An 11,847-nucleotide genomic window follows, 5' to 3' on the forward strand; every position below is an offset into this window, starting at 1 on the left:
CTCTCCCTCTCCCTCTCTTGGGCCCAATTCCACAGAGCCAAGGCTCAATCCTGAGCAGAGCCACACCATTGACTTGGTGGGTCTTTGGACAAAGAGATGGGGAGGGGGGTGACCTTGGGAGAGGACCAGAGGAAGGACGTCCAGTCTTGCAGAATGTCCCAGGCTGAGATGTATTACTGACCTTGTCCAGCCCCCAGCCTGATGGGGTGGGTTCCAGATTCTACTCCTTAGCTGCGGGGACGGGTGAGCCCATCCCTTACCCCCTTCCCAGCCGTTCTTAGAAGCTGTGGCTGAGACATGTGGAATTATAAATTTGGTTCAAGGCACTGACATATTTTGAACACTTGCTATGTCTAAGATATCATTGTAGGAAAGACACCTACCTCTAACACACAGCAAACTGGGATCAAGGGCCATAGTATAAAGTTATAAAGAAAAGAAAAGTTATAAAGAAAATAACTTTATAAACTTTATAACTTTATAAAGTTATAAAGAACTCAGATGAGATGAGTTCCTGCCTATCAGTATCAGGACTTTCCAGGAGAAGGAGAGCCCTAAACAAAGGCAGAGAGATGGGGATGTACAAGGAATGTTCTGAGAACCGTGTAGTAGCATGAGAGGGCCAGCAGGAAAAACGTGTTGGAGCTAGAACTTGGAAAGTCTTTCGTTTTATACTAAAGGATTTGGATTTTATCAAAGAAGCACTAGCAAGTCACATTTTATTGTTTTAAAATAATACATGTACAGAGTAAAATCTTCAAACAATACAAACGTATATTCAGTGAAAAGTAAGTCTCCCTCCCATCCCTGATTTCTGGTCACTCAGTTCTCTTCCCAGAAGCAAATGCTACTGACACTTTCTTGTGCATTCTTTCAGAGACATTCCATGTCTTTGCAAACATATGGGAATATATCTCCCCAATACTTTAAAAACACGAATATTAACATGTTGTATACACTTACTTGGATCTTGCTCACCATACTTAACCATCGATTCTGTAGATTTTTAGGCAAAACTCATTGTGCTCCATAGTTTACTTAACAAGACTCCACTGATGGACATTTGATGTTTCCAGTCTTTTGCTACTTCAAACAATGAGACAGTTAATATCCTTGTATATAAATCATTTTGTGCATGTATCTGTAACTTCATAGACATGGAATTGCATGTTCAAAAGCATTTACATTTTTATTATTGTTAGACTTCACATGGGGAAATGTAATTCAGGGGATGCTGGGGCCTCAGCTATTTCATGAAGATCCTTTTTGGAGGCAATAGGATGATGGGAAGGAGGGGAAGAGACACGTTTGGAGGGTGTTACGATTACACCAGGCGAGATATGATGAAGGCCAGAACACAGCACTGGCTGAGGAAGGGAGGGCAGGGCAAGGGTGGAAGAGACACTAGTGATGTATCTGATGTGTCCACGTGGGAGAGGAGAAATCACAGACAATCAGAGGCCCAGAGGCCCACATGGGGAGGGATTAACTGAGAGATAGAAGGAGTAGCTTTGATCAGATTCTCAAAAACCAGGAATATGTCTGCATAGATAGGAAAGTGGAAAGCTAAGAAATCACCACCTCAGGCCTAGTAGAGCAGGAAGAGGGATGAGACTCAAAAAAAGTTAGAGGGTCCCAGTGTCCCCTGGGGAGGGTTGATCAGACCTAGTACAGTTCCAGACAAGGAAAGGGCTAAGAGCATGGACTTCAGAGTCCTTGAGTTTAGGTTTTCTGCTGGAACCAACAATCGGCAAATTTCAGTGGTTTAACACAGTAGATTGTTTCCAGCTCACATCACCGTCCCCTGCAGGAGCAGTGATGAGGAACGGCCTCTGCTCAGAGCAGTTACTGAGCATCCTGGATTCTTCCATATTCAGACTTTACCCTCCTCTAGGTCCTCGGCATCCTCTCATTCGGCCACTGGGTGGGAGAAGAGAGAATTGTGTATGGGCAGGTTTTATGTGCCAGACCTGGAAATGACTTATGTCACTTCCACCCAATTTACTTTTTTTAATTTTTTTGCGGTATGCGGGCCTCTCACTGTTGTGGCCTCTCCCGTTGCGGAGCACAGGCTCTGGACGCGCAGGCTCAGCGGCCATGGCTCACGGGCCCAGCCGCTCCGCGGCACGTGGGATCTTCCCGTACCGGGGCACGAACCCGTGTCCCCTGCATCGGCAGGCGGACTCTCAACCACTGCACCACCAGGGAAGCCCTCCACCCACTTTCTATTGGTCAGAATTGAGTCAGATGGCTGCGTCTGCCTGCAAGGGGGCCTGGAAATGGCATCTAGGTGTGAGTCCAGGAGGAATAGGGAAATGCTTGATGAACAGCTAGCCGACCTCTGCCTCCCAAACTGTGTGTCCTGGGCAAGTCATGTAACCTCTCAGAGGCTCAGTTTTCACATCTGTAAAATGGCAACAATTACCTCATAGATAGGACTGTTGTTGTTTTGAGGACTATATGAGGTTATGTATGTTACCCACGTAGCCTGGTATATGTAGAGGAATAAGTAATCCCTGTAGTGAATATTCATACCTATTCACAGTGTGTGCTCTTTGGTTGTGACTCCGTGAGAACAGTCGTGGTGGTCTTCCCCGTCTTTCTCTGCCCACTCCAGGGCTACCCAAGCAGAGGAAAACTCAGTCTGTGTATGACTGACCTGGATCCTTCTGGCCCCAAAGTAGATTTCCTTCCTTGAAACAAATCATTTGGTTTGGTGAACTGCATGAGATTATTTCAAATCTCACTATGCCTGGTCCGTGTAGACCCAGCCGCAGCCTCTGCCAGCCAGCTCCACTCCTAGGATGTGCAGGCTGCAGAACGATTCCTGTTCATTCTTTCATGTTATTCCCACACTTCAGAAGTCTGAAGGGAAGCTGAATGTTTGCTCTTCTGGGATCATTTGAAGCTGGGCATGCAAAGAGTTCCGAGTCACTTTCAAGTCTGCCTGTAGGAAATCTTTCTTGGCAACCAGACAACTAGAATTACTTATTAAAGGCATGTCAAATGAATAAAGACACCTCTGTGAGGAAAACCGCAGAAGCAGTTACTTTTTCTAATATGAATAGGAGGCTAATATCAAATCACCTTTAATTTTTCACTCTTTCTTTGCTGTTTCAATGGTAGGTCAAATCTAATAATACAGATACAATGGAAAACCATTTCTATTTTCTTCTATCGCAATACATAGTCCCACAGCAGATGTGTGTATCTTAAAAACCAGGGTCTGGAATTTAAACGAGTACCGGCAAACTGACAAGGCTGTTTCATCCAGGAACGTTCTCCTAGATGCCAAGCCTGTGTTGACTGTGAAATGGAGTAAAGGCTGGTCTTGTCTATAAACCGTGCATCCCGCAGAGCCCAGGCCACAACACTTGCCTAAAGGCAAGGACGACCATGAAGACGCAGCCATGAGGACCAGGGGAGAAAGTGGTGTGAAGGCATTTGAAAACATGGGCCTGCTTTCCAGATGTGGGTCACTGAAGGTCCAGTGTACTCTCTTTACTGTGTGGCCTAGATTTAGGGTCACTGTGGATAGATTTGTGGACAGGGGAGCTGGTGACCAACAGGAAGCACTGTATTGTGGTTGGGAGGCTCCAGAATCTTTGTGTGCACACGTGTGTGTGTATATGTGTGTGTAAAAAGGTTATTTTAATAAGTAAAAATGGCTAAGCTTCCAAAGGTTCTTAAATGGGTTCAAACCCCAGCACTGCTATGTTTTGTTGTTATAATGGGCAAGTGGCTCGATTTCCCTGGGTCTCAGTTTCCTCATCTATAGAATGAGAACAATAATACCTATTTCATTTGGTTGTTGTGAGTATTAAGTAAGCTAATTCTTTTTTTTTTTTTTTTTTTTTTTTTGCGCTACGCGGGCCTCTCACTGTTGTGGCCTCTCCCGTTGCGGAGCACAGGCTCCGGACGTGCAGGCTCAGCGGCCATGGCTCACAGGCCCAGCCGCTCTGCGGCATGTGGGATCCTCCCGCTCCGGGGCACGAACCCACGTCCCCTGCATCGGCAGGCGGACTCTCAACCACTGCGCCACCAGGGAAGCTCCTAAGTAAGCGAATTCTTACAAAGCACTCAGAACAAATGTTTGACAAGAAGCAAGCTCGCAATGAGTGTGGACTATTATTGCTAGTATTATCAGCAATATTATTATCCAATAATGGGTGATTTTATGTGTGGGTGGGTCACATAAGCCGAGCAATATGGACTTTATTTGGGAGGGAGTTTGCTTGGTTGAGAGAAACCAGTCTGGCCCTTTAAGGTGCAGCCAGCTTGGAAGCTCTTCTATTGGGTAGACATGACTTGAACTTCATGGTCACATGGTGAGGCTGTCCCCACGCAGATGCCCTCCTGGGCAGACAAGTCCATCCACTGGATGCAGAAGTTTTCATCCAGGATCAAAAATACAGAAACCATTGAACCAACCAAGCTCACGCCAGCCTCGGAATTAACCCCCCTCAGGTGGGTCCTGTGGGACAAGGCCCCTTTGAAAGCTTTCTTGTACCATGTGTTTTGTGCGTCTAAGAGATCTGGGTGGCTTTTTCTTAAGGGCCGAGGGGTCATTTTGCAGCATGTGCCCCTTGGTTTAAGTGCAGGCCACCACTGTGGCCTTCTGCCCCTGTCCTTACCTTCAGGTTACCCAGCCTGGTCTCTGGGAGCCTCAGGCCCAGCTTGGCTCTCCAGCTTCCTTTCCACGGATGGGGGATCTTCCGCTGGTCGTGGATCTGGCCACACTGCTGCTCTAGGGTGACAAAGATCCTCTCCTTGACCAAACTCTACTCGGTCTCCTCTGAATTCTCTTCTCAATCAGGCCCTAAACTTCGGGCTTCTGTGTTCATCTCTTCATGATCCAGGTTTAGCAAGAATCCTGCTGTCAGTTTAGTCAGAATCCTCTGCTCTGGTGATCGGATCACCCTTGTCACCTGATTGTGTTCCTCATCCCCCACCGTCCCCCAGGTAGTGTCTGATCACCGTAGCCTGCCTTCAGCAAGAATCCTGCTAGGTCAGTTTAGCCAGAATCCCCCCACTCCGCCCACCCCAGCCCTGATGCCTCCTCTTAGTAATTTTCTATCCACTCATCCCCACCCTGCTCCTTGGCTATAAATTCCCACTTTTCCTTGCTGTACCCAGAATTGAGCCCAATCTCTCTCCACTAACACGAACTCATTTCAGCAGCAGCCCCGCATCCGGAATAAAATCTGCTTTACCATCTTTAACTGACGTCATGAATAATTTTTCTTTGATGGGGGTTCTGAGTTCATTCTGGGAGAGCCAAGATTTGCTGTAGATCATGGTGCCCTAACTTATAGGTACACATCATGGGATGGGCAAGAGAGCTAGCACAGTCTTTAATAAGCAGTTAGTAAAGTAAGATCAGGGGAAACAGCCAGGGAATTCAAGAGGACTCTTAGCCTTTTCTGCCCTTGTTATCTCCATGTTTGGTATTCTTAGGTGCAATCACTGTTTAATGAACTTACCAATCAGTATCACTGTGGCCTAAATTACGTGCATAATTTTGTGGTTTTTTGGGCTTTCTTTGCTTACACTCCCTCTTTGTTTCAAAAAAGGGTCTGAGGTGACTAACTTGTCTGTGTAGTACCGAAAATGAAGATAGAAATGGAAAACTTCACTCAGATTCTGGAATATGGCCGTGTGTTTAAATGCTTGCCCTTGTGAATCAAGGCAAGGAGTTGGTTGACTGGATTTTTAAAAAGACTAGTTGTGGTGTTCTGGAAACACAGCCTAAGGCTTTTGACGAGGATGGAGCCTGCGTGTGTGCACATGTGTGTATTTCTGTGTAGAGTGTGTGGGCCTGAGCTGATGAAGCAGAAAATGAAAAGGCAGAAATGCCTGTGTGCCTTCTCTGGGCCAGGTGTTTTATCTCATTTACTCCTTGGTAACAAACCAAGGAAGCAGGTATTACTATTATTACACAAGAGGAAACTGAGGTGAAGAAAGGCGAGATAGTCCCCCTCAAGCTCCAATACCAAGTAAGAGAAAGAACTGTGACGCAAACCAGGCTGTGACTCTGCAGGCTGGGCTCTTTCCACTTGGAGAAGTGGGGGGCCAGACGAGAGGAAGAGAGCTGGGTAGGGATGGGAGTGGGAGGAAGAAGGAGAGAAGACACCCCTGGGACAGGTCTAACAATCCCGGAGAACTATAGAGTGAAGTCTGAGCCATGGTGCAAACTTGGCCCCTGGTACCCCTAACTCTCAGACAACTTACAGTCTGCAAGTCTGCTCTCTCCCGTCCCCTACTCCTCTCCCTTCCTCTTCTCCCTCTTTGCCTGCCTGCCAAGAGGACTATTTGTCCGATGTTGGAATCTGCATCTCGCGTGTGTGGAACCGGGCTCCCACGGTGTTGGTAGATGTCGGGACTCTGCTTAGGGGCTGCTGCCAGGGCAGGGGGCAAGTCCCCCAGTCCCTGTCCTGAGCTGGGTTACCTGTGGGAGGGTGCCCGGGCCACAGGGGTGGAGCGGGGTTGGAGCGGCTGCTCTGCCTGGGGCAAAAGGCTCCCAGCATCTCGATGCAGCAGCCTGCATCCATCTGCCTCATTTCCTGTGCATCCTCCAGCGCGCAGTGCAGACTCTTGGCTGGGGACGGTTGGTTCTCCTCCGCCAGTCACCGGCGCTCGACAGGAGTCATCCAGATGTAGCTGTGACGATGTGGCTTTCATCTTCCTCCGAGGAGGCCCCGTGGGAGGGAAACCCCCTCTCTCCCCCTCCAGCCCACATCCCTCTTCCCGGGACGGCACGCTGTCACCCAGGAGGGGAGGCCTGCGAGCTCGCTCCTGTCCGCCACTTCCCTGGGCTGGGAATCTCTGCAGAACCTTCGTGCCCCAACCCTCCTGAGCAAAGAGCCAAGCCAGGGTAAGCCTGTGCATATAGGGCCTCAATTTGAGATCAGATTCACAAATTTAATTTCCTATTCCTTAATTTAATTCTGCATATAAGTTTTGTTTTTATTATTTACATGGGTTCCCTTTAATGATTCCAAATTGCTGCTGCCCTCTAGCAGTATTTTGTCTTAGGTTAACTTCTTGAAAACCGATCAGCGTTGGAGTTTATTCCGCGCTGGGTTTAGTTATTTTCTGAAACGACGCACAATTAAATTAGAATAATGAACATGCTCTTTAGAGGATTAATTCATAATAAGCAGGCCATGTGCTACAGCTCACAGAAGAAAGGGCACGAGGACCGAAAGCTGTTTTTTTCTGCCTAAATACGAAAAGTACATTCTGCAGAGCAGAACAAATCAGCTAATGACATCCAGAGCACGGGCCAGCCCCAGAGCGGCACAGAGCTGGCATCTCGAGTTAGCGCAATCCCCGCTGATGCCTCTGCCTACCTTCTCTCCCTGAGAAGGCTGGCAGTGGGTGAGCTGCCCGGCTTCTTTCTCCTCTGTACAGCTGCTAGAGGTCAGTGTGGACCTTCTAAATTCGACCCCAGGAAGCCCCAACTTACACAGTCTGTGGTTTCACAAGCTTTACTCTCGGAGCTTCCCAGAGCCCAGTCATTCATTCATTCTTACATCCAGAGAATGCTTTACTGAGCTCCTCTTATGTACCAGGCATCCATGGGTACCCCCTTGGGATACATCAGTGAAGAAAACAGACAAAGACTCCTTGCTCTCCTGGAGGTTGCATTCCAGCCCTTGGAGACAGACAAGAAACAGTAGAAATAATCAGAAAATTCTAGAGTGTGTTAGAAGGTGATAAGTGCCAAGGAGTAAGGGGGTTGAGAATGGTGTGTGCACGCGCGTGTGTGTGTGTGCGTGTGTGTGGTTTGCAATTTTAAATATGATGGGTCAGGGTAGGCTCCTGGAGAAAGTGCCAATTAAGCAAAGACTTGGAAGAAATGAGAAGTGAGTCACTTTCAAGAGCGCCCCAGGGGTCAAGAGTATTCCGGAGAAAAAGACGGGAAACAACTTAGGGCAAAAGTGTTAAGGTCAGAGTGTGGCAGGTGAGTTGAGGATGGACAAGGCCAGGGGGGCCTGAAAAGAGGGAGTAAGTGAGATGTGAGTGGGACCAGATCCTCTGGGGCCTGGGCTTCTGTGCTGAGTGAATGGGAGGCCATGGAGGCCACTTGAGCAGAGCGGGACATGATCTGACTCACGTAAAAGGGTCTCTGGCTGCTGGCTGAGAGGAGACTTTCTGCGGTGAGGGGGCGTGGCGTGGGTGGAAGCTGCCAGGCTTGTCGGAGGCTAGCAGCTTAGGCCTCTAAAACTCTAGCCCCAGGTTGCCCCATTCCATGCTCTCTGGACCCCAGCAAAGTGCTGAGCCCGGGCCTCACAGCCAGGCCTGGAGGCTGAGTCTCCTGCAGCCCCCTGCCCCCCAGAAAAGCGGTTTTCAAGCAGCTGTGAGGCAAGTCTAAAACCGTTATTCTTTTTTGGCCCTGAAGATCCCTCTGCAGCCCCTCCCCACCCCTCCACTGACCCATGGACCAGGAGGCCGGAGCCTGCAATGGAAGGGCACTTCCAGGCAGGGACAGCTTTACGCTGTCCCTTTGGTTGTCTCAGGCTCCTCTGAGAGGGAGATACCCTCTCATCCAGGTAATTGACAAAGTGACATCAGAAGGCCTCTGCTGAGCTGCTGCCACAGAAACAGGGGACAGATCAAAGGAGGAGAGGGCCAGCATCTGCAGCAAGCGAAGTGAGGAAGAGGTACAGACAAACGGAATGAATAAATAAGCAGATGAATGATTGATGGGGGGATGAATGATTGATGAATAGACGAATGATGGATGAGTAAACCAGTGTATGGCTCAGAGCTCATGCCACCTCTCTGCGCTTTGGGTACAGTCTCTCTTGGGAACCGAGGAATAAAGACCGTCCCACGGCCATCGCCTCTAGAATCCCCTGCTGGAGCTGGGATTGCACTGCTTCTGTCCCCAGAGGCAGTGGAGGCTGTGGCCCCTAACTGGGGCTGCAGGGGTGGGCAGGGGGAAGGAGGCCAGAGCTAATGGGACTGGGATGGAAGATGCCTGGGGCAGCCTGTAGGTTCTGAGGGAGGAGAGCTCTGAGGATCTCATGGGAGGGGAAGGTGTGGGGAAAAGAGGGTGTTTTAAAATGTAGGTTTTATTATTATTCAGGTATGGTGAGGCCAACAGGTCAGGGGATCAGGAAACAATTGTCATTGAAAAGATACTTTGTTATACTCATAGCATCCCAAGAGAAAGGGTCAAGCCACACCATGGTGGGGGACACACCGGGAAGCACCAGGGTCAGTCAGGAGGCAGAGAGAATTAAGGGAAATGTGGGCAAGAGCCCTCTTTTTTAAAAAAATTAATTAATTTATTTTTGGCCGCATTGGGTCTTTGTTGCTGCGCGGGGGGGTGGCTTTCTCTAGTTGTGGCGAGCGGGAGCGACTCTTCATTGCGGTGCATGAGCTTCTCATTGTGGTGGCTTCTCTTGTTGCAGAGCACGGGCTCTAGGCACGTGGGCTTCAGTAGTTGTGGCACACGGGCTCAGTAGTTGTGGCTCGCAGGCTCTAGAGGTCAGGCTCCGTAGTTGCGGCGCCCAGGCTTAGGTGCTCTGCAGCATGTGGGATCTTCCCAGACTAGGGCTCGAGCCCGTGTCGCCTGCACTGGCAGGCGGATTCTTAACCACTGCTCCACCAGGGAAGCCCCTGGGCAAGAGCCTTTATTGTGGCTTTCACATCAAGGAATGGGCAGGCAGGGTAAGCAGATTTAGGATTGGCTAGTGTGAATAATTTCAGCAGGTTCTAGTGCCCAGGGGCCGTCCCTAGCTGTCTGAACCCTGGTCCTGGGAGGCTAGGGCTGGGGATATCGCTTTGGAGTGTAAGAGACTTATAAAGGAGGTGGCTGACGATTTGGACTCTGAATTGTTTGGTTTGCATATAAAAGGTGTACCAGCAGGTGAGTCTCTTACTATCTCTAGGAACTGGCTAACGCTGGGAGAAACAGTCCATCCAGTGTCAGCAAGACCACAGAGCAAAGCGTCAGAAATACAGAGAATAAAAGACACGCTTCGTGCAGGGGGAAAGAGGAGAGATTTGGTTTTTCCTTTCGTAGCCCCACACTAGACATTCTACAGATACCGGGCCTTGGGTTAGTCTCATTCTAGAGCTTGTTAGGATAGAGAAGTCCATGTCAACCGAGTGTGTGACTGCATCATTTCAACAGGCAGGAAGATTTTGGTGACTGAAATTTCCAGAAACTTCTCTGGATGGGGCAGGCTGATGATAACTCCCGTTCAGGCCCAGATAACCTCTCCACTGTGCTGGCACTACCCGGACACTTGATGTGCCCCAGTTCCAGAAGCTTTTGTCTCCTGGTGTGGCCAGGAGAGAAGAGCTCCCAGGTGTCTTCCAGGGGAGAAGTGTCCTGGGTGGGAGGGTTTGAGGAGGCAGTGTCTGGAGATGCTGGGTCTCAGGGTCCCGCTCAAGTTTGGAGGAGGGTCTTGCCAGGGGATTCCCAGGGACTCTAGACTGTGAGTTGGGGGTTCAAAAGACAGCTCAGAAGTTCGACTTGATTTTTCTGAGCTTGAATAGATAATCAAAATAAAGGCTCCCATTTATTGCAGGCTTATTAAGGGCTAGATGTGGGGCTAAGAGCTGTGCAGTTCTATGTCATTTCATTCTCTCAGCAACCCCAGGATGTAGATTTTTTACCTTCATTTTACAGACCAGACTGAGGCACTGAGAGGCTAAGTGACTTGCTGGCAAGTGGTAGAGGCAGAATTGCACCCAGATGGATCATGGCCACTTGGAGTTGCAAACTGAAGGAACTTTTCCTGGAGGCCTCTTCTAACAGCCCCACTGATCTTTCTTCACTCCCCTGACCCGGTGCTTCTTAACCCTTTGGGGGCTGCAGGGCCCTCTAAGCACGTGATGAGCGGAGCGTCGCTTCCCAGAAAATGCACACTTTGCATTTTGCACATGCATATCTCCCAGGCAATTTCAGGGGCGCACAGGCCCTCCTGAAGCTCATGAACCCTGCTTTTGGCATGTGCTTTCTGCAGGGACTGTTTCTCTTTCTCGTAACCCTAGGGCACAGGGCAACCTTCTGGGCCCCAAAATCACTCCAGTGGGGAATGGAATCAGACAGGACAGGTTAATCAATGAAAGCTTGCGGCATGCTCCTTCCATAATTGCATTCCTGCCTTTTCATCCCAGCAGCCAGCACTTAGGGTAATTGCATTCCAATAAGGCTCCCAGATTTGGGGCCTCTGGGGCCTGCCCTGGAACCTGTTGACATGCCATCTGCTTCCAGAGGGGTTCTGGAGACCAAGACAGCCTTTTAAAATTCTTCTCTGTTGTCTTTGCTCTAAGAGAGACAAAGAACTCTGTAATAGATCTTGTCCAAAATTCCACTTTCTTAACCCACCCACATCAGCCCTGGAGCCAAGGAGCCTTCCTCCCTCCCTGGCTGTCTTTCTGAAGTCAAAAGAGCAGCACCTGTCATTCCAAGTAGATGACCTTTGGAAACACCTGGCTTCGGAGCAGGGTGACTGCCACCCGGCCGGCCGGCGGCTCGGAACCCGCTCAGGACTAAAGGATCGAAGGTCTTGGGCGCTCCCTCAGCGGCTGGGCCTTGTGCTGCCTCAAACACCCCACTTCACTCATTTGTTCATAAGATTTATCGGAACCTCCCTAAAAGACTCCTCCTCTTTGCAAAGAAAACCCACCGTACAGGAAAGTAGGGAATCCCTCAAGAAACAGGGGAGTTTCATGAATCCAGGGAGTCTCATTTCCAGAAATAGAACTTCCTCTAAAAAAGGTCCACGTGTTCTCCAGGCACCACGAAGTCCATACAATTAATGGGAAAAGTGCAGGGTTCAGGATGATTTGAGTTTCACTCTTTCCCAAATAGGAATGCCTCCT

The 11,847-nt window shown here is 49.4% G+C and overlaps 1 protein-coding gene across 1 annotated transcript in view; it reads left to right on the forward strand.

The window, feature by feature from the left end:
* LINC02898 (long intergenic non-protein coding RNA 2898) overlaps positions 1-8,685 on the forward strand; it is a 20,024-nt gene extending 11,339 nt beyond the window's left edge. The window contains 4 exon segments of the mRNA XM_027113913.1: positions 8,405-8,486; positions 8,489-8,509; positions 8,512-8,570; positions 8,572-8,685. Coding sequence (XP_026969714.1) covers positions 8,405-8,486; positions 8,489-8,509; positions 8,512-8,570; positions 8,572-8,685 — 276 coding nt within the window.
* The last annotated feature ends 3,162 nt before the right edge of the window (positions 8,686-11,847 follow it).

This window comes from Aethalodelphis obliquidens, unplaced genomic scaffold (assembly GCF_003676395.1).
Source record: "Aethalodelphis obliquidens isolate GAN/ISIS:26980383/991018 unplaced genomic scaffold, ASM367639v1 scaffold12, whole genome shotgun sequence".
Classification (NCBI taxonomy): Eukaryota; Metazoa; Chordata; class Mammalia; order Artiodactyla; family Delphinidae; genus Aethalodelphis; species Aethalodelphis obliquidens.